General features: G+C 39.1%; 2 protein-coding genes across 2 annotated transcripts; one reads left to right on the top strand and one right to left on the bottom strand.

Annotated features, from left to right (window-relative positions):
* Window positions 1–1,148: 1,148 nt before the first annotated feature.
* LOC139952458 (SPRY domain-containing SOCS box protein 3-like) lies at window positions 1,149–7,587 on the bottom strand. Its single transcript, XM_071951593.1, has one exon. It carries the CDS (start codon window positions 7,274–7,276, stop codon window positions 6,536–6,538), a length of 741 nt encoding a protein of 246 aa, XP_071807694.1. The 5' UTR covers window positions 7,277–7,587; the 3' UTR covers window positions 1,149–6,535.
* Window positions 7,588–14,674: 7,087 nt separating this feature from the next.
* Window positions 14,675–22,209, top strand: LOC139952565 (uncharacterized). The gene is made up of 6 exons (XM_071951744.1): window positions 14,675–14,893; window positions 15,371–15,765; window positions 16,074–16,219; window positions 17,447–17,852; window positions 20,530–20,600; window positions 20,897–22,209. The coding sequence occupies exons 1-6, from the start codon at window positions 14,829–14,831 to the stop codon at window positions 21,119–21,121; spliced, it is 1,308 nt and encodes a 435-aa protein (XP_071807845.1). The 5' UTR covers window positions 14,675–14,828; the 3' UTR covers window positions 21,122–22,209.
* The last annotated feature ends 258 nt before the right edge of the window (window positions 22,210–22,467 follow it).

The following is a 22,467-nucleotide window of genomic DNA, read 5'->3' as shown; positions in this document are numbered from 1 at the left end:
TGCATAACCAGAGGGGGGTAAGCCCCCCCCCCCCCCACTCCTAGCTTCACCGCTGGCCCCCACCACCCAAAAAAGCAAAATTGCGTTTTTGCACCCGCTACGCCAGCACACAATCCAAACAAAGACAGAGCAAGAGACATTGGCAAGAACAGGTTTATGTTTGGGGAGCAGCTCACTAGTCAAATCAATAACACACATAAAGAAAAGAACAATATTGAAGAACCTCCATATAAATCAATTTAAATCAAGTTTAATAAATCAACATGAGTACATTTAAGACTCAGCTACTTTATATTATCACACTGGCAATTAATCGGCATGTGCACGTGGTATTTCTATCATTATCATAACGAAGAATATCACAGTTCACTTGTAATTTATAAATTAGAACAAGTTATAAGTTTTAAATAAATAAGTAAATAAATAAATAAATAGATAAATAAATAAATAAACATATTAAAATAATAAACAAACCGGAAAGAAAAAAACTATAGATACAGATACAGTAAGTAAAGAAAAAAAAACAGACACAGTAAGTAAAGGAGTACATATTTCTTTTTTAAATAACAAAAAATGAAGACAATGGCTCTTTTGGAATGAATAAGTTAATAAAAACATTTGATTACAATTATTATGAATTTTCTTTCGGATAATAAATATCACAACGTTAATGTTATTATTATTATAAAAAATGCTACGTACGAGATTAAGACGAATGCTTTAGCAGTGAATGCTTAATACAATTATTTATGTACATTATTTTCAAGTTTTAATGCAATGCTGGAATTACAAGTTGAATTTATGCTCATGATTTTGTTTTACTTTTGCCCAAAGTGTGGATGGTAAACATTTACTGTAAAGTCTACAGAAAAAGTTAACATGCAACTGGAAGTAAATAGAACATTCAATCTTAGAATAATATTTGTTTTAAAGTATTCTTTTAATATTGCGCTATGTGTCTGTGTGTCTGCTTCGGAAATGTTTGTTTGTCTGCGTCCTTGATTGACTGGTCATTGTTTTGGTTTTGGTTTTCTATGGTGTGTTTTTCTTCCACGATTTTTTGCTGATGTTGTTGTTGTTATTGTTGTTGTTGTTGTTGTTGTGCTGTTGCTGATGCTGCTGTTGTTGTTCTTGTTGTTTTGTTAAGCTGTTTTGATGTTCATATTGTTGTCTTAAACGCTTTGTTAACATTGAATACATTTTGCTTATTTATTTCTAGTCTACATGCTTTTGAATACACCTTTGCTGTTGTTGCGACTGCACCTGCGCACAAAGCGAGAGCCCAGTCTAATGCTCCTAGTTCAGATGTACCTAAAAGGTAATAATATTATGAGCAAGATTTCATAGCTATGATAAAGAACAAGGAATGATTATTTACAAACAACGACGACCGGTTTCAACCTGTTACATCAAACCGTGTTCAATTAGTAAGATATAATAATCAATATGGACGAGGTTGAATCCCTTCACTTACTAATGTCTTAACCAGGATTAGTTGATAACTTAACCATGGCTTGTACAACCTGTAACCTGGGTTATTGATTCAAAGGAGTCAACCTCGACCAGTCTACATAGTTCAAACAACTATAGTTCTAATGCATGATCCCCACTATACCAGGATTCAGCCTTTACACACCGATAGCGAGTGAAGCCAAAATGCAGCCATTTTACTAGTACCGCCATGACAAAGAAACTAAAGCGATCCCTGGTGTTCACATGCCCAAAGGGGAAGGAGAGTAGCAACATGGCGCCTCACTGGCTTCAAACATGTTATTGTGGAGATCATTTTTGTCTAACACATGATCTAATACTGCTTAGAGTAGCACACTTAAGCGGTATAGTAGTAAAATACACTCAATAATACTGATGTGTTTTTACTCATTATATAATTAGCTTTGAAAGAACCGAGTACAGACGCGATCGGCAGGGGGAGGCTGGAGGCTTATGTTAACAAATGACGTCATACCTAGATATAACATACCCCTTACCGATTTGACTTCTGACCCATATTAATAATAATTATGCCAACTGCCCTGACAAAATGACGTCATTAGCAAATCCAGGAGTCGCAAAAAGATCATGGTGCCCCACCCTCCGAAAGATTTTTTTTTTTTTTTTTTTTTTTTGTGGCGAGCAGTTGATGCATTCGTCAAATCCTACCCTTGCGACACACTGGATCCGCCCCTGAGTGAAAATTACTAAACACCTACACGAGAGAAATCATAACTAAATCACTATAAATCATCTAACTTAAATCAAATCTACAGTCACTGGTACTACAACATTTTGGAATGTATATCTTGCACAACAATAATATGTGATTCAACATAAGTCACATATATTGACAAATATTAGTTAATTTCATATTGCACTTTCCCGGCCTCCGTACCGGTAACGATAGAATTAGTATTTCATACAATCTATCGTTACGAGTAATTAATATTTACACTCATTAAACATGTTTTAATTACTAATCTATTTAATTACTCAACTTAACACCTTCAAGAACTCAATTAGTGAAAGCACCGTTCAATAACAAGTAAAGTTGATCATTCGTAACAATGCCCGCAGTGTACAATAGAAGTTGAGTGGGGTTAATTCTTTGAACGTGAAGGTACATTTCATTTTCACCGAGAAATAAAACAAAATAAAAGTGACGTCATCGTTCCATATAGATCATGTGAGCAAGAATTGCAAAATGTTATGTACGCTTTCCTGACTTCTTAACGTAAACCACAATGTAAATATGACAGCACCAGTCTATTTTTGGTATAACCGAGCCTCGTTTTGAAAACTGACCCTCGTTTTGATCACTGGAACAGCTTCTGTTTCTCAACTTCAAAACTCTGTCACTCAATTCTAGTCTGGCCCCTTATGAAGTTACCGGTCATGATCACTAAAGGATACATGGAACATGACATAAATGGAGGGGGCGGGGCGTTAAAGAGGCATTAATCGACAGTACTTGATAATGAATAAAATGTATATTAAGAATAATTCAAGTATTTAAATTTCAGCTGCATAAATTAAATATGAATACCATCCTCGTTATCATCATCCTTGTTGACCGTTTTTTGTTAAGTCTTAAAATGAATTAAATAATTGTAATACTAAGTGACCTTTTACACCATTGGTAGGGAAACACATTTTTTTGTAAATGATGTAATTCTTGCTTTCTTCTTTTAACTCTAAAAACTGTCAATGTTTGATAAGTTAGAGCAGTTGGAACATTTCAATATTCCATCCAAAATTAACGATTCAGATAAATTCCCTAAACCGAGTAACTAAACCGTGTTCCTTCAACCAATGGTATAAGAAGTCTTAACTACGATTAACTAGTTGCTAGTTAACTCTACTTAGGTTATAGGCAGCGTTTGAGCGGGTTTAAAGTATGTCTGGTTTATGTAAGCAGACGCACTAGATACATAGGCAGTATGTGACTTTATAATCTCTACAAATACTCTATATAGATTCAAATAATGCTGTTCCAATAAGGCCACATAAAAATAAAAACATGTTTAGCACTCTCCTTCCCTTTTTTTCAAAAAGGAAGAATGCTAAACATGTTTTCTTTTTGTATGACTTTATAATGTGATGCGACACATCAAACAGCCATCCGAAATTGGTGTTTTTCATTTTAAATTGTTGAATGATATTTTACAATATTTCTTTATATTTGTTCATATTGTTTTGTCAAACTAAGACTACTTTGAGTTGATTGCTCGAACATTGTGAGTGCAGGCTCCAGACTGGTAATGGTAACGCTGCCTCGTGATACACAGACAAAACAAATAACATATCTTACAGATTATTTACATTGATCTTAAAGGCAGTGGACACTATTGGTAATTACTCAAAATAATTATTAGCATAAAACCTTACTTGGTAACGAGTAATGGGGAGAAGTTGATAGTATAAAACAATGTGGGAAACGGCTCCCTCTGAAGTGGCGTAGTTTTCGAGAAAGAAGTAATTTTCCTCGAATTTGATTTCGAGACCTCAAGTTTAGACTTTGAGGTCTCGAAATCAAGCATCTAAAACCACACAACTTCGTGTGACAGGGGTGTTTTTTCTTTCATAGTTATCTCGCAACTCGGACGACCAATCGAGCTCAAATTTTCACAGGTTGGTTATTGTATGCATATGTTGATATACACCAAGTGAGAAGACTGGTCTTTGACAATTACCAATAGTGTCCAGTGTCTTTAAATCTCTCTAGCCTTCTTTGTTCAAGTGCTTCGGCTGCGGTCTAGTACTGTATCTATCCTATTCAAACTCAGAAACATGACTCGAAAGGCAGATGGAATCGTAAGCCAAAGCCGTAGAATCGTAAGCCAAAGCCGTAGTCAGAGTATGATACATCTTGGCTTTCCATCCCTCTACCATAGTTCCTTTGTTTCCAAACATTGCTGATCAATATGACACAAATTCAAACTGCATTTTGTTCACTGATAAATGACAGCTTTTGTGATTAATCTGAAGTTTCACAGAATTAGTTACGCAATGGGCATGACTAAAATTCACAAAATGTTCGTGAAAATGAACAAAAATAACTCATCATGATATTAGTTTTCCCAAAGAGAAGCTGGAAACAATGAGGAGGGTGAATGCTTTTATAGTTGCACTTAAAACAGTAGTATAAAACAGCCGTCAACAAATGAAAAACATTTCAGCTAAAAATAACACGTGATCTTACTCTTCAGACACAATATCATTGTAAAATCGACTACATCTACATTGTAATAATGAGTTGTTGATGAACACGTGGAGTTCGGTGTACAGAATATGCAAATTATTCAAGACAAACTTTCAATTATGTACACGAATCCGCAATAAATATTAAGTTATACAACAGTCGTATGGTTGTTTAAATCACGCAACAGTCGTCTAAATCTACTTTAGTCATTGATATGAGTTGTTGGTTGAACACTTTTGACCTTCACACATCATAGCTCAGGTCAAAATACTAAAAATGGTATAAGTTACTATAAGTTTTTTTTTTTTTTTTTTGCTGGTCCCTTTGTTTTTAGGGGTTTACGGGTTTTTTTTAAGTATAATTCAAATTAATTTGTTCATATTAAACACAATTTTTGCTTACATGGTCCTCAACAGGAAAGCAGGAAATCTAATTTCATTGTTGTTTCGAAAATCTTTTGCTTAATCCGATGGTTGTATTTTAGAGCCATACGACTGTTTTGCGTCGACACGTTTCCGTTGTGTTCAACGGCCTTGTCTCTAAACTATGCAGATATTAAGTGAGTTTTATGTTAGTAAGAAATGCAGATATTTTAATAATGGACCTACTCTTTATGAAACAGATTTCCTTTGTCCTCATGCCTCAGTGACCACCATCTTGTCCTCTCTCGTCCAAGTCCAATATTAGTTTGCCGACTCGGCCCCCCCCCCTCCATCAACCAATCGTAGGGCATCTTTCCCCAGCAAGCAGCACCCGTCCTGGTGTTGACAGTACCCGGTCGCCTCCGGAGGTCCAGCGGGACACATGTGCTCTGGACTCGGGGGATCCTTGGGACTCACTCGGTGACTTGTCTGTGTCTCGGTGTTCCATCGACACTCCTCCCGTAGGGCTTCATTTCACTTTATAAAAAAACCTCCTAAAAACAAAAACCTTTTTCGCTTTTCGGGCACGATTCGAGGGTTCGATAACAGAGTGGTGTCGTGACCACTAGGCTCTCTGCGTTCTAGCCTTTCTTTTAATATTTAATATTTTGTACAAAATTACCACTTGTGACAAAAGAGTTGGACGGTGGCGTTTGATTGGCTGCCTACAACGAGTTCATGCGGCGGGTACAGATGTAGCTGGGTTACTATGGGAATACGACCGTCTGTTGCCATGCTGATGTTTAGAGGAACAAAGAACATCTCGTTGCTTGGAGAAATTGTCTTGGATGTCATGATCATAAGCAAACCAGATCGTGACTACACATGCTTAAATTCATAATGTTATTTCTAAAAGTGAATGTAAGTACAAATTGAATGACACTGAAGAATGTACATTTCTAGTGTTTTCCAAATGGAGCTTATGTGGCTCTTAAAACGTTAACTTTCTTGACATGGTGAGGACTCCAAAATGACAAAGGACATCACGTAGTTCACAAGATCGATCCCAAATATTACACTTTGATGAATCGCCAGGCGAGGAGTCCGTGCTCGCGTGTAGGACGAATCGATTGGTTTGGAGTTTCTTTGTTGTTGTTTGTTTCTCTTCACTGATTTGCTTTCCATGTTTTAGATGACAGATGTTGCACACGTATTAAATAACACACCACAGATGGATATTAAAATGGCGGCTGCAATTGGTGAATTGCCGGTTCGCATAAATTTGTCATTGTTATGGTTGTATATGATACAACGGCGTTTTGGAAGATGGCCATGGGAAATGATGTACTTATAACCACCAGTTGAATGCTTATTAGTTATGAAGAATAGTTCACTCATTATGTACATGCGAAATGTATCCATCTTCTGCGAAAATGGAAAATGCTATAGTTTTGTTGGGAAATTTGCAGTCGCCACTTCATGTGACACTGCATGGTGATTTGAGATGCGCCATGGGCGAGTTACAATTGGACTGTCTAGAACACTCACGTACAATGTTTTTCTTGAGCATGGACGGTAGGAGCAGCCCTCTTGCCTCTGTCTCACTCTTTAGATGTGTTGCGATGGTAACACAGCATCTATCTTCTAAGGAGACCATCCCTCGTCTCAAACTATCCAGGGTCATCTCAGTCTTAGCTGCCGTGGAACAAACAAAGGGGTAGAGTTCTGAACTGCTGCTGTTCAATCCAGTAAAGGCCTCCCCAAGACATTTCCCATCTTTGTAGTACGTCAAGGTGCCTTTAATACCATCGAATAGAAGACCGATGGTGGTGGCTTGTTTCTCTGGGAAGGGGTCCGTAAATGGTGTCGATGTACCCCCGTGCCATAGCAGCCCTTTGTGGGATAACCCCCAGCTCTGATCATCCTCTCCTAGCATGTTGATGAACTCATCAATGTGTAGTCTCGTCCTCCTCGTTCCGATTCCGAACATCATACTAGTGCCAAATACACGATGAGATAATCGAACCTCCCAATAAAACCGGCCCCAATTCAGCACTCTGTTGCCCCGTACCCCTGCCGTACCGTTGGACCAGTTGGGGTGGAACAACGCGGTCTCGTTTCGGCTACCGTGGACTTTCACTTCGTGCGATTTGTCGGTCGAACTCCACGACCAAGCATCCTCGCATCCATCGTGCAGCGGTGGGGCAGTGGTCGCCATTTTGAATGACGATGATGTGGATAGTAATCAGGGAATTGGTGATAATAATATGTAGGCGTTGTATGGGAGTTTTTCTGCGTGGTACAAATAAATGCCCGTAGGTCTGGATACGAAGGGAAGGTGGGTTTTCAGGCGACGATGTTTCCAATCCCGATGCCGGCACATTGCTGGTAAGAAAGAAGCAACCACCGCCCTGCCCCAGCACCCGGAGCTACTTTACATGATGATGTGATGGTTGGGGTCTCCAGCTTGGATCTGAGTCGTTTTTAGCCAGCAAACATGGCGTATTTATACGAGGAATAGCTGCCCGCATAACAAGTGTCTCGTAATTACACTCTCGTGTCGCCGTCGCGTGCCGTGCCAGCACGGCGGGCAGTGATTGGTCACCATCCAACCAAGTCGCGTGCCGTAAAAGATCCACTCTGCATATTTAAACAGTTCTCATCGCTCCTCCATCCAACTTTTACGCTAAAGATACTCTCTAAACCATGATCCCTACTGTCAACATAATCAATACGCATAGTTCTCGTCTCTTGAGTTAGATACCGGCACCTCTTTTAATGACAAGGAGTTTAGGCTTGGTCGGTTTACACGGACCTTTTGGGTTTTAATTTTGGGAAATCTTTTGTTCGCGGTTGTAGCACAGTCTAGCGGGGTGCTTGGGGTGATCTGAGAGGGGGACAAAGGCGCTCCAACTCGGCGCATATGGCTGGCGATGAGATGGCGGATAGCCAGGCCTTCATCCAACATCAACGCCATGCAAATGAAACAACTGTGCAACCTGGCTTGTCGGGGACCCACTGCCAACTTGTCTTTGTCTAAGAGTATAATTATTTCCATTTTGGACCACCCCGAAATAAAAATAATCAAGAATAAAATAAGAAATACATGTATAAATGTAGATGAGAACTCGCTCTGCATTTGGCCTCCGCTTCCTAATAACACAATCATCATACTTAGCAATTGAAAATGATCCAGTGGTTCACAAAGTTCCAACTTTTTGTTTTGCGAACATTTCAAACAAAGAAGATGCAATTGAGCAGTGAATGATGGAGCGATGTTGGTTTCCGTGTTGCTGTATGACATGATATGATATTACCTGTACTATCACTGAGTAAAACTTAGTTCTGATAACAACTCGTCTTTATTTTAGTTCGTTCAGTTCTTTTGTAAACATCATCACTAAATCCTTTTGTCTCGACGTTTCGACGTTTCGATTAGCCTGTTCTGGTTATCATCTATGAGACTGGTTATTTCTTAACAGAGCTAAACTCATCTTGGTGACAGTATTTATGTCGTACTGCAAACCCAAAAAAGAAGAGTTGTCGAACTTCACATCTCAGTTTGAAGGTACCGTATTATAAAGGATTGGTTGAGCTGAAAGTCGCACAATGTTCTTGTTTTTGTGAAAAATTGGGCTTAATCTAATTCGTGAGTCATGAGAAAACAGTGAAAATCATAGCAAACTTTCAGGTTTGTCTATATCGAAAAAGAAAGTATCAAACATTCCATGAAATAGTTATTTAATTGTCGGTTCTTTGTTCAAAACTGAACTTGTACTGACTTTATAGTTTTCATTCCAATCACTTTGTTACCCCCCCCCCCCCCAAACAAACCCATAATCACACAGGCCTACCCGCATCTATGCTTTCTCCTGCAACTCCAGAATTATGACAATTATTCCCGCAGTTAAACTTTGCCCAGTTAAACTGAGAATGCTCAATTAATTGGAATTAACCCTGTGAAACATAATATTCTCATGATTGTTCTATGAGTAATTGGGATGTCTATGTCAACCGTTTGAAAAGTGCTTTGTGTTAGTTAACGTGCACCGATCAACCAATGCACACTTTATCATTTTTTTGGTCGTGTCTTTCTCAAGAAAACATCTAAAACTTCTTTTTCTGTCAGGAAGTTCATAAATCATGTTCCTATTCAAATTCGAGTAAACTATAGGCCTTTAAAAACCTGTTAATACGCAACATCTGATTTCGGTTGATAAAACCCAAATTAAGGACAATGTGTTTACATCTGAAATGTTGTATCTGTTTTGATTTCTCGTGACTCACACCACAAAGGATTAAGCCCCAACTTTCACAGGTTTTGAAGATCAGACAAAACATGAGCAGTGTCTGTGACTATTTTGCAAGCTCTCTTGTGTATCAAGACAAGGTTCAAGTGGATAAGCCTGCAGTACTAGCAAACGTGCTGCTGCTGGTTTGCGCAACATGAATCAAAATAAGGTACATTGGGAATGGTACATTTCACTATTGGTAATGACATCCACAGAGCATCATATGACTGCCTCGTTTCCAAAAGTATTTTGAGATAAAGGCGGCGGCTTTGGGATTGGTGTTTATCATAATATAATGACGATAACTTAAACCACAACAAATGTATTTCTCCTCAAGATCATTATTCAATATTGTAAACATATCTCATCTCAGATCATACTGGTCACTGCCTTTGTTTTGTTAGTCTTTCTGTTTCTCTTTTCTTTTCTTTTTTTGCGGGGGGGGGGTCGATTTCAGAATTGGCATAAAATGTTGATAAACCGCGTCCATTGCAGAAGTAATTTGTTCCTCTTGCCCAGCCCGCATGCCCGGCCGGTGTCCCATTACCCGGGTACATCAACGGGGAGGATTTCACATTTTATTGCGGGTACTCTTAAAACAAATGCCGCTATTTGCCCGGTCTGGCTCGACCAATTACTGCACGGCCGTGAGAAGTCCAGCATCATAGCGGGTGCAGCCTGGACACAAAGGCCGTCTGCACGGCTGGCTTGACGTGGTATGGTCTCGGTGGCCTGTGACTGTTCTCATGGGCCAGCCCCTACATTAGATGTGACTTAGGGTCGCGATTGGTCTGTCCATGGTCCGTTGTAGCCGGGGTAGACGAGTCTGCTCCTGAGCCCGTAGACTTAAGCCCATGGCTACTAGAGAAGGACAGGGTAGCTACAGAAGGGCAGAGGGGGTGGGGGAGGGGCTTAGTCACCTTTGACATTATGAGCTCAAACTCCATTTCTATCATCCAACTATACCGATACAATGTCTTTATAGGCCTGTAATATAATGCCATAATAATAAAATTACAACAACTATTGTACAATATAGAAATAAATGTTGATTGAATTGAAGAAAAAAACATCACCAGGAGCAGCAGCTCATTCTGAATACGGTTGTTTCTATTGCATTACTTATTTAAAATAAAAACAAAAAAAAACATCAACAACCAAAAACCACAACACTATAACAGCAAACAACAACCAAATCAGCAGCAGTAGAAACAACATCAACAGTACCCAACAACACCATCAACGACAACAACAACAACAACAACAACAACAACAACAGCAGCAGCAGCAGCAGCAAAGACTGTAACTGACAGTAGTACCGTTTACATCAACTTATCAAGATAATTTTAAGTCACCTTTTTACATTCCTTTGTTATTGCACAACAAAGGGGGACGAGTTCTAATTTAGGTAAGACACCAATTACTGCTAACCGTGAAACATTGCACGTACGGCCCAACGGCTTCGGCTTATATATATAAGCATTATTTTTTTAGCTAAGCTACTTTTTGTACTGAAGCAGCTCTATGAATTTAGGCCGATTTAACAAAGAGCTAACTTCAAATCAATCGTAGTTGCTCAGTGATGTCACAATGTAAGTCACTTACTGACAATGTGAATGTTAGTGCTTTGTGAAATCTAGCCCTGTGAGGTACTACGATGCACGATGAAGAACACCTACTGGTCAGCGATTCGCATCATCGGTAATGATTGGTCATTTAAAAAATGATACAAACATGCTGTGTGATAGAACAACGAATAGCAAGATAAGAATACTGTAAATTATAGTAAACTTGCGGGTACAATTAATAATTCTCTTTTGAGGGAGTGTGGGCTCCGAAAAAAACACCGACTTTGTCTCGACATTTCGAACAGTAGAGAAAGATCTTTGACCGTGCAGCCAAGAATATGCCAATGTGCCGTGGCTAGACGAAGATGCAACAAAGAACCATCTCAGCGGATGACAAAAGAATCTCTTTCTCTTTATTTCTATGTCAACGAATAATGATGTATTCTCATTATAAACGAAGCTTGCTGGCACGTGCCAGCGCGATCTCTTTGTGTCTTTTCAAGAGTCTATGTGCCATTACGAGACACCCCAAAAATACAGTATCGACTGAACGACCACGAACAAAGGAACCATTTATATTTACTTGGGGGAAATATCTCTCCAGCAAACAACGAGTTAATTAGACATTCAAGCAAACGGCACGCGTCTATGTTAATTTGGCTTTTGTCTCGGGGTGATTGTGGTTGAAGGGAGGGGAGCATGGGTGTTGTAGAGCACGGCATATGGTGTAGACACAAGGGGTGATGAGGGCTTGTATAAGGAGTGGTGGTGATAGTAGGCGTTTTTTCTGGGTTTGGGGGGTTTATTTTGTTTTTTGTCTTTCAGAGCCTGTCTGGGTGTGCAGTAGAATTTAAGGGATTGGGGGTATTCAGGGGACAGCTGCCCGTGTTTTTTAAATTGCTGGTCGGTATATTTGCATAATTGAACGATAAATTGGACATAGTTGGTGTTGCGTTTTTGAGGGTGCAAACCTTTGTTGTTAATCAATGTTTAAGTCAGGAAAAGATCAGCGGTGAACGATCCTAAGATGAACAAAGACACATTGCATGGCATGGTGTCAATTCATGGTGTCAATTCGGCCTGCTTTTGTTTTTAAAATCATCGAATATCAATATCTGTGGTCAAATTGTCACAATGTTAATATTTAAGACTTTACTCGTGTAATTATGTGTTTAACAGCAATTAGAATCTTACCCCCCCCCCCCCCAACCAAGTCATGGCCAATTATTTTCGATTGTCGCAAATAAAAAATAAATGAACCCAATACGATTTTTTTTCTGTAAAACGTGACTACCAAATGCACGTATATGGGTTGTTTGTGTTAATACAGTGTAATCAGCTCAAGAGGCCTCATGTTGACTACATTGGAAGAGAAGAGATCATACAAAGCCTGACTCAATGGAACTATGTAACCACTGTTTAAAACGTGCGCTGAGCTTGAACATCGTTCTGTCTGCTGTTTACGCCCTCTATATCAGTTTATGGCAATTATTGGCAATCAACACCACGTGACACGATTGAGAGGAGCCTAATCTTATTGGATCAACCAATAACAATGTAGGGGCCTACGTACCACAAGCTCACCATACAACCATACAACCATACTCTAACAACCAACGTAATGTTATGGTGCTCCCATCTTTCACATACTCTAAACAATGCATCGTAGTAGAGCATTCTTTTGTTCTTTTATTTCTCCCTGCACATTACAGTTGCCCAAAGACTTTGTACTCAAATTTCTTTTTGGAGCAACCCAGTCTTAAAAATTTCCCTTTTATCCCCCCCCCCCATCTGCACCACCTTCAAAGGCTGAATATAAATTGCGCCACCAAAGTTAGATCTGAAAATGAAGATGAACGGATGACGAGTGAGTATCGAAAACAACGAGACGTCGTGAATTCCCGTTTTTTGATTCAGAGAACCAGGACGTGATTGTTCAATGAAACCAGTCATCAGAAACCACCACATTGGTTCCATTTCATCATACACAATCCTCAATAACACGCTCTAAAGCCTACTGAACAGTAACGTGAACAGTAACGTGAATAACCTTCAACAAATTAGAACAAAATAATGCAACTTATATCTAGTGAGTTTAGGAAGAAATACCCAAGTGAAGTATACTTTGTTCAATACACTCGAAGCTACGGGAGAGCCTTTGCAGCAAATCGTCTTGTGTTGAGGTATTGTTTAAGTGGACATATCCAAGATGCCTTAGATATGAATCATGTTAAAAAATTACTGGGGGAAAAAAAACAAGTGAACAAAAACTTTCTAAGAATGAATCAAGGTATATCTTTTACCTAAAAAAACTACGCCAGGCACTTCATGCATGACGTCACAAAGTTGCGAATTGTAGTAAACGGCAACCATAATATAAGAAGACATTAAGTAAACTAACTTGTAGGCTACAACTGGGCAATTATTCTGTCAAAAACGTACAATACGGTCCATGAGTTTGCACTTGCAACAATTACCTTCTACTTTTTGCATAAAACTACGTCCGCAGCAGTATTTAGTAAGTCACTAAAATGGCGAAAAAAATTCCTTGACGAATTGGGAATCCGTACATGGGCATCCTGAAGCGGCTGAACCCATCAGAATCCGTGTACAGGCAAACAGGCGCAAAGCAGCTGCCTTGATCCCGAAACGGGCCATCCCACTCAGCGATAGGCATGAAAATAAAACACACCGGAAAAGCGATTTTACAAGAGGTCAAAATGATTGACCTGCACATTAATTCGCAAGGCATGATGTTTTAACAAGACCACATTGGACCCCCCCCCCCCCAACTGAAATACTTCATTATATCGTTAATGTCTGTTTCCTGCAGTTATACAGAGAGAACACTGTATGACAATAGACACTCTTTGTTGTAAATTACAAACATGTACAATAGTGTTTGACAAACGCATTGATCATAAAAACATGTGCATAACTGTAAAGCAATGCGGCTTTTCCCTCTGGTGGAACACACTCTGGTTTCTCTATCGATGTGATAACATGAATGATGTTAGCAGACACCACCATTTATAAATAATGTTCAGCCATCCTCCATGGTTCAGCAGTAATAACAAATTAAACGTATAAATATACAAACACGTGAATCGTCTTTTTAACAAAAGGGCACATTATACTTTATCCCAGATGCAAATTTCCATCTATTAAAATGACACATTGTAATTTTAATATGAAAATGGTATCCTCGGCTGGGTTTTAACTTCACGAAACAGCCCCCCCCCCCCCCTCACTTACCATTTGTGTTCAAACCCTCCATTCCATAAAGGTAAAGACATTTTGAAAAAGCCTACATGAAGAGTATAAACTGGAAAAACGGTTTGTGCACGAGTAAACAACAACAGTGACACAAACTATGATCTCTAGCACGTCAAATCACAATTCCTTTGGGTTTCGTTCAAATAATCTCCAGCTATTCAGAAGAAAAATTATATCAATCAAAACTTGTTTCATGGAAACTGGTGTCTTGGTGAACACAGCTATTCAGAAGAAAAATTATATCAATCAAAACTTGTTTCATGGAAACTGGTGTCTTGGTGAACACGACTTCCATACTATAAGATTACATCGTTTGGAAACATTCCAACATTACAGGACACTGGTTGAACATACAGCGGTTTGAGCTGGACGAGTATGACGTCACCCCAAGTCTGAGGGGTATAAAAACGAGTTGCAGACCACAATGAGTGTCAGTTCAAAACACAGTTCCAGAGCAGTAAAGCAGGATCTATACGCAAATAAAACAACCGGGAAATCATTAATAACACTGTACTAGAGAAGTTTGTAACTGTAGACTTGCCTTCTAGAAAGGCAGCTAAATAAACCTCCACATTTGCCGAAACTAAGCTTTGATTTTGTTACTGGAGAAACTTCTACCTTGGCCATCGTCAAGATGGACACGAGTAGATTTCTGACCTTCAAGACTAAATTCAGATTGCCGAGTCGTCTCAAGAAAAAGTAAGTGCATGAACAAAACATTGTTTTATTGACTGTTCGTCTTCTTTATACATTTGTTGTTGTTGTTGTTGTTGTTGTTGTTGTTGTTGCTGCTGCTGCTGCCGTTGTTGTTGTTTTTGCAAGTATACGTGTGTTGTTAATGTTGTTGTTTTGTTTACTCGAGGAAGGGGTCATCGTTTTTCATTAAACTAAGCCAGTCGTGCATCTTTTTTAATTGCCGTTCTCATTCTCTCTAAAATGTCAAATTCTGAACTTTTATAGACTTGTCACGTTCCTAATCTGGATAACTTCCACCTATAAACAGTTCACCTAATATAAATCATTATAAGGGGATGCGAATAAATTACAATCCGTCTAAAACCGGCTTGACTTAATTTAGTATTGCATGAAAGAATTAAATAAGCAGAAGTAAACGACACGTTGTCTAATGCCCACAATATAGGCATTATTTTGACTTAACACTTCTTATCATTACAGGAGACGTTCACAGCAGCAGCATCATGAACCAAGCCTCGATATGGAACAGCCGCCATCTTATGACGAGTGCTCAGTGTTCTTTTACGCACCTCCATCCTACGAGGAGAGTGTCTGTCAAACGGAGCTACCTCGTACTCAAGAAAGACATGTCACTAATAGGATGAGCTGGTTCAGTGATACGTCAACCTCGTCCTTCATGACAGCGAGTTCATCCCCCTCATCATCATCCTCCTTCTCGTGCTCTAGGTGCGCACCGACAGCCCCGCCCTTCTCGCCCCTGTCGACGCCGATTGACACTTCGTCGACACTTTCTTTGTGGCTGTCGGCGGTATCTTCTTCCAACTCGAGAAATGGTGAGAATATGTCGAGGATGGGAAGCAGAAATCGAAGCTCAGGTGAGATGCGTGTGAATGTTTGTCTTTGGGAACAAAGTATCTAACATAACAACTATTTTCAAATTGTGCAAATTAAATCTGGTCTTCCTCCGTCTTGGTTCTAAACTTACAAATCATTTCGCCGCCCTTGGACGATCGAGCAAAAATCTTCAAACCGAACAAACAAACAAACATCACTTCAAAACTAAAACTTTAAATTAATTGGTAAATTCTAAATATCAAGTTCAGAACCTTATCTAGAGAGGCAGGTTGTATTGCTTAAAGGTTATAAACTCATGAAGTTTTCTTGTTCCACCCCCCCCCCCCAGAATCTCTCATAAGCAACACATCAGAGTCTGACGTCATCGCAAGAACACAACCACGCCTGCGCAGTTGGACACAGTGCTTGAGGTGGGTGGTACAATACACACTCGAGAAGAATTTCAAAAGTACGATCGCACATTTTCATTGCCTGGTAAGTGAATAATAAAAACCTGAAGAGCCTGCAAAAAACCTCAATTTATCTGCCCCCCCCCCCTTCACGTGACTTGGAAAGTGGTTATCAAACGTCAATGCAAAAGTAAAAAGAGGGGGCGGAGCCAGTTTGACGGAGCAATGGGAAAATGTTTAAAAACATTGTTACAAGAATTGTCAGGGAAAACCCACCCACTCAAGCTAGCCCTAGAAAACTATACAGCTTGCTATAAAAAGTCGTCTCAAAAAGTTCAGCCTTTTTGAAATAATCGTGGACACATGTTAATTTCACTGTTTTGGGTAAATCTGTCTGTGGGTTTTGGTGTACTATTTTTGTCTATTTTTGTCTACTTATAATAATGTTTTTATCAATATTGTGTAACTTTTAATGTTATATATTGTTATATTTATATTCATATTTAAATTTATACTTTCACGTAGTTTTTAACGATTCCTGTAAGTGGCGGCTTTCCGCTGTTGGATGTCAATAAATAAATAAAAAATAAAAATAAAAAATAAACCCCAACCAAACAGTGCACGCCTTGTTCGCCATATCTAAACCAGGGAATGTTCAGGTTAACAGCCCCATAAAACAACACGGTACACCCACCCTTCCGGTTTATTCTCCAATGTCAAAACCCCATATATCATCGACCTTGTAATTGATGAGCGGATGTACCCAGTGAAACCATCTCTTCCTTACCGTGGAGAATGATAGGGTGATAACGGACCACATCCCGGAAGAAAATCACGGTAACCCCCGGTTCCTTTTCCCCGCCCAGCATAGGTCCGTTCATGGTCCGTTCGGGGGGAAAAATTTCTTCTTCTGTCTTCTGCACATCAAAACTGCCACTGTCGTATAGTGCTTTTCAATGAGGGAAATATATTTCTTTTAATCGATTAAAAAAAAACTGGGAATCCTTGAAAAAAATGTGGACACTCTTTGAGGATAGTCTAGTATCCTACAAAAAAAAACTCCTGGGATTTGGATCCCCGATGTGATTAAACAGATTGATTCTAGCTCGGGTATTGCCGCAGTCTGACCCGTCAAGGGTCATGTTGGTCACAGATTCTGGGTCAGTTTCCAGACCGTGATTATACAATAATCAATCACAGGTTTATGGTCACGTTCAGTCACGCTTATTTCAATTGCTGCAATTTAAATATAGGCACCAGGTCTAGTTTCTTGTACTACGATGTCATTAATTTGGTTTGCGACTTATTGCAGGTGAAAAACGCCATCCGTGTGTCTCAACAGAACGGACGCAACTCCGAGATGTACCCAATTCGTCTAGCTACCCTGGCCGTCCCAAGACCCTCCTCACTCAGCCTCAAAACATGGACAGAGTTTATTCTCTCAATGGGTTTTAAATTCTCACAAACCAACAACCTAAACATAAACAATAACAACGATGAAAATGATAGCAGTTTCTTAGCTAGCGTGATTGCAAGTTTGAATGAAACCAACAACAACAACAACAACAACAACAATAGCAGCGACGATAACAACAACTACAACAACAACAATGGAAACGTCAGCAGTAACGAGTTGGGAGATTTGTCCGTGATCGTTCCATCGGGTTTGGTACCGAGCAGATTGATGAAATACCGGCATGTCTTGACGGGTTTACTCGGTAAGAAAAGCTAAATAATTATTTTCTCCCCACACCCCACCCTGATTGATGTGGCACGTTGACCTCAGTGCAATACCAGGCCGTTTCCTTGAGGAAGCACTTCCTGGCATGGGTATCTGGGTGTTCCTCTAGAATATGGGATTGATTAATAATAAAATATTAAGTCTACTTCCGTTGTGATCTTGATTGGGTCAATTGCGAGTATAATATTTCACTATGATTTCACAAGCTTGAAGACAAAACTGGCGACTTTGGCTAACAGCTTACGGTTAGATCAGCGCGTCTGTCAATGAAGAATAGGCAGCGCGCGATCTTGCTGTAGCTGTAGCCGAAGTCACCATTTTGGACACTGCCTCAACCTGGAATCAGGTTGTTCCGAAATCAAGGACATGTGCTGAAATAATGTGCACGATTTTTCACTATATTTTTCCTGACTCACTCAACAGATTAAGTCCACATTTTTACAGGTTCGTTATTTCATTATGGTTGATCGCACAGAACATGAACAATGTCTGCGATTATTTTTGTCAGCTCTAATTCATTTAATATGAAAAGTAAAATTAACTATTGCCCATAATATTAATGCAATTTCCCGTCGGAAACCTTGAGTTGTCTGTTTTTAAAACTGTTTGAATTAATTCATCTAAATCAATGAATCATGCGAAGTTTTATTCCCGATGGCTGAACTATATATAATGGGATTTTTTAACAGTAACCCATTGTAGAATTTATGGCGCGAATCGCTATCAAACTTAAATCCAGTTGCAACTCCCCACAGTCAAGATAGCAGTTCCAGCTGTTACTTAATGGCACTATTTCTAACGGGATGTTTAAATTCTGACTTGGCCAATAAAAACTACCCATCCCCCTAAACCACCCGAACAGTCTGCAGGTTTGCGCCTCTATTATCAGGGTCCAATTTCATAGAGCGGGGGGGGGGGGGGTTAAGCACAAAAGTAGCTAAGCACAACCAAATTATGGTATCATAGGGATTTCAGTCAAACTACCATGTCCTGGTACAATTTATGAGCGGTATACTTGTCAATTTCTGCTAAAGAAATGTAAGACTGTTTCATAAATTATGCCCTGATTGAAACACACAAGTCAGTGTTTTTATCAGTCAGCCCAAGTTCAGGAAAACCCCTCGATAATTATTATGGGTCCTGGGCCCGGTGCTACCACAAAGTGAATCACCACCCGCACCGGTTTCTTGTTCGGTGTTTCTATAAAGAAGAAACAAACAGTGAAAGGAATTGTAGCCAGTTGCGGTCAGTTCTCCAAACTCTCCATTTCTTCAAGTTATGACTCAGTAATGTGGTTTGAGGGTTAGGGATAATATTTGCATGAATTCAGTGACCAAATCCGTTGTTTACATCGATGACTGATCCATGCAGTAATAATCAAAAGAGATAGTTCAGACATGTAGTCATAAATTTGTATATGAGATGGGAAAAGTATTCCCTTTAAAAGCCGTTATTTCATCAAGCTGTTAAGCAACAAATTCCGCTTATACAAACGTGAACTAATCCCCCAACACCTAACAGATGAAATTATCAAGGGTTTATTGTTTATGTTTTTTGTTTATATTTAAACTGACAGGATGGAAGTACTTTATTGCAAAAAAAAAGCTTGGGTGGGGAGGAAGAAAATAAATGATGTATAACATGCCTTTTAGATCTACACAAATTCCAGGAAAAATATAGCTCACTTATACTCAATCATTGCATGATTGGGACGTTTTCGACAGATTGTAAACAAACAGTTTCGTTCCAAATGACTAATTCATCCTCAAGCATTTTGCGGTTTCACAAAAACCACATCAATCTGTTTGTGTGAACATCATCAATGGTACAATCGTACTTATTAGGATAGTGATAAAATGTTGATGAGAAGGGTAATGGAATGTTGAAGATTACTGGAACGTGACAATGAATAAGCACAAAGGTTATCCATTGGTTTGGAGCAATGCACAGATTCCAGATAAAATAGGTTTTAATGACGGGCGACATTTATTGGATTGACCTGTTTCATAATGTAGGTGAAACCACCAAGCATCGTAGTCTTCACTCAAGTCGTAAACATGACAATCCGGATACAGTGCGTAATGCCAGCAACAACTCATCGCATTTTCCAAGAAGAACAAGAAAACTAATCACCAACAGTTGAGCCATGCAAGGGGGGTCCCTAAACACGACTTGGGCACTGTGTGGGGGGAGGGGCGGTTTACTCAGTTTGAAGTGTGGGAGGGAGAATCCACAATGAGGTAATCCACTGCTCACTGAATGTACGCGCAGATGCAGTCCCAGGTTGGATTCGAACCGGGGTCCACCTGAGTCGAAAAACACTTTTGGGTATTAAAACAAAAAGCCGGCCATCATCACAACTTACACAGTAAAGGCAGTAACTTCAAAGTAAAAACGTTATTATTAATGAACTAATTGTCTCCAGTTTCTATTGTCCACCTATAACATTCAGATTGGGACCTGTTTAAACTTTCTGCTTAGCACGATGTGTTTAATGCTAATCATCTTTATGGAATAGAACCATATGTCAAGGTTGATACAGTCCAGAATGTAAAACTTATTGATGTGTTCTATTGACAAAAATTAATAATAATAGTTAAAGATTCGAATCCGTAGTTCACGTATTTTTCTTACTTTCTATTTTCAATTTCAAGAATTACCTCACACTTCGATCAAGACTGCGGCAAACCTGTCAAGAACAGAGACTGAACGGATCATTGAACTGGTAAGTTTTGTTTGTTTTTTCTTGTGGTGTTTGTGTGTTTGTTGGTTTGTCAGGTGGTTGGGTGGGGTAGATGAACACTAATAACAATTACAATTGGAAAAGTTCCCTCATTGGCGAACATGGCGCTGTTCATTTTCTTGGTAACATTTTCTCGCAACACTTCGCTTAATTGTTTGCACATTTTATGGATAGCTCAGTTGGTAGAGCACTGGTATGTTAATCCGGATGTTTTCGGCCCCAGTCAATTCTTTTTTTGTACAAAAACCCAAATATTATTGTGTTTTGTTCACGTTTAGCTAACACCCCTTATCCAAGCTCCTCCTCGCACGATGTCTGTTGAGCACGCCCTCGTTCGGCCGATATGGGACATTCACAGGAGGCCCGGATGTTTCTTGATGTCGTTGGACTTTGCGGAGTTTCGAGCCGAAGGAGGAAAATTCCTGAAGGTTCCGACTGGAGAGGTTGCAAGGAGACGATTTCATCTTGCCAAACTAGTCCTGGAGATGTTTCTAAGGACTTGAATCTCTTCGAAATATTCCTTCATTACCAAATCCAAGTTGAGGACTATAGCGGTGCAACCATCTTGTTGTTTTTCTAATAATTTTAATATGAGACGGACTCAAGGGATGCATGGTCGAAATAACACAATAATTATTATTATTATTATTATTATTATTATTATTATTACTTCGGCCGACCGAGAAACCATACTTTACAGAGAGCATAAAGGAAGATGGTTGTGTTATTATTAGTTTGTCTAAGTAGAGAAATTTACTTCATATTTTATTTATTTTTTCTAACTAATTTGGAATACCACCTTATTTCAGTGACATAACAATAATTTGTCAGAAAACAGACAATGAAAACACTATGTGAATAGAGGACAACTGGGCAATGTCCCAAGCTTTGTAAAACTATTAAAGTATTTTGAAACAAACGAAATTGGAGGACGCACATTTTTATCGAACTGCTAGTTTGTGTTTGTTTGGTTGTGGTGTGTAACTAACCGAATTGATATTAAAGTTAACAGGGTCTGTTTCATATTGTCAGAGATTTAAGTCTTTTATTCACCAACGAATAAAAAAGACTAGCGCTTATAAAAGAGAAATGTTTATCGAGAAAACAAAAACTTGTTCTCGTTCTTTTATTATTACTATTAGTGATATTAATATTTTGCATTTATTGTTATGCTAATTTCTTTTTACCAAGGTGGACCTCCGTTGCATCTGTCCGGTGGGGGCGCTAATTGGTCTTCTTGACTCAGTCACAGTCAGAATTATAAAAAACAATGTTTTTAGTTTTATTCTGAGGTGTTTTCTAAACGATTTGAACTTTTACGCATTGTCCAGAGATCGGACATTTCATGACAAATATTTTATGAGTAATAACATGTTATTTATAATGTGCTGGGTGCATTTAATATTTATTTTATTACACAAAATAGTACCATAAAACACTGTTTGAAACGGAATAAACATAAAAGCATAACAAACTTGTGTGCGACTGTTAAATTCTTTAGAGTGTTTTATGTATTCAATTAATTTCTAAAACAAACATAAATCTAGTCCAACCAATCCCCGATTTCCAATTTATACTCCGAGAGTAAGGTGGAGTTGCTTAACACTCTGGAATTCGAAACCTATAGCTTGAGACAGTTTGCAGTTCTTTACATCAGGTGGTGGGGGGGGGGGGGGGGGGTATTTTGAGGTGGTGGTTCATGTTTTATAGGCACCCTTGGTTTTAATATTTCATTGTGCTTCTGGGAACAGAATCCACAGCCCTTGAGAAGTGGGGCAGAGCAAGATACCTTTATGACTTTTATGGATTGTTGAGAAAATAGGTCCAACGTTGTGCCCCTTCCGAGGTT

Source organism: Asterias amurensis, chromosome 20 (genome assembly GCF_032118995.1).
Source record: "Asterias amurensis chromosome 20, ASM3211899v1".
In the NCBI taxonomy this organism is placed as follows: domain Eukaryota; kingdom Metazoa; phylum Echinodermata; class Asteroidea; order Forcipulatida; family Asteriidae; genus Asterias; species Asterias amurensis.
The sequence above is the reverse complement of the archived record's forward strand: the minus strand, read 5'-3'. Positions and strand labels throughout refer to the sequence as shown.

What these genes read in the sequence shown, in the direction of transcription:
- LOC139952458 (XM_071951593.1), bottom strand. Translation starts at nt 7,276, where the DNA reads ATGGCGACCACTGCCCCACCGCTGCACGATGGATGCGAGGATGCTTGG.
- LOC139952565 (XM_071951744.1), top strand. Translation starts at nt 14,829, where the DNA reads ATGGACACGAGTAGATTTCTGACCTTCAAGACTAAATTCAGATTGCCG. An exon ending in CCGAGTCGTCTCAAGAAAAA is followed by an intron (nt 14,894 to 15,370) that starts GTAAGTGCATGA and finishes TTATCATTACAG; the next exon opens with GAGACGTTCACAGCAGCAGC. An exon ending in TCGCACATTTTCATTGCCTG is followed by an intron (nt 16,220 to 17,446) that starts GTAAGTGAATAA and finishes GACTTATTGCAG; the next exon opens with GTGAAAAACGCCATCCGTGT.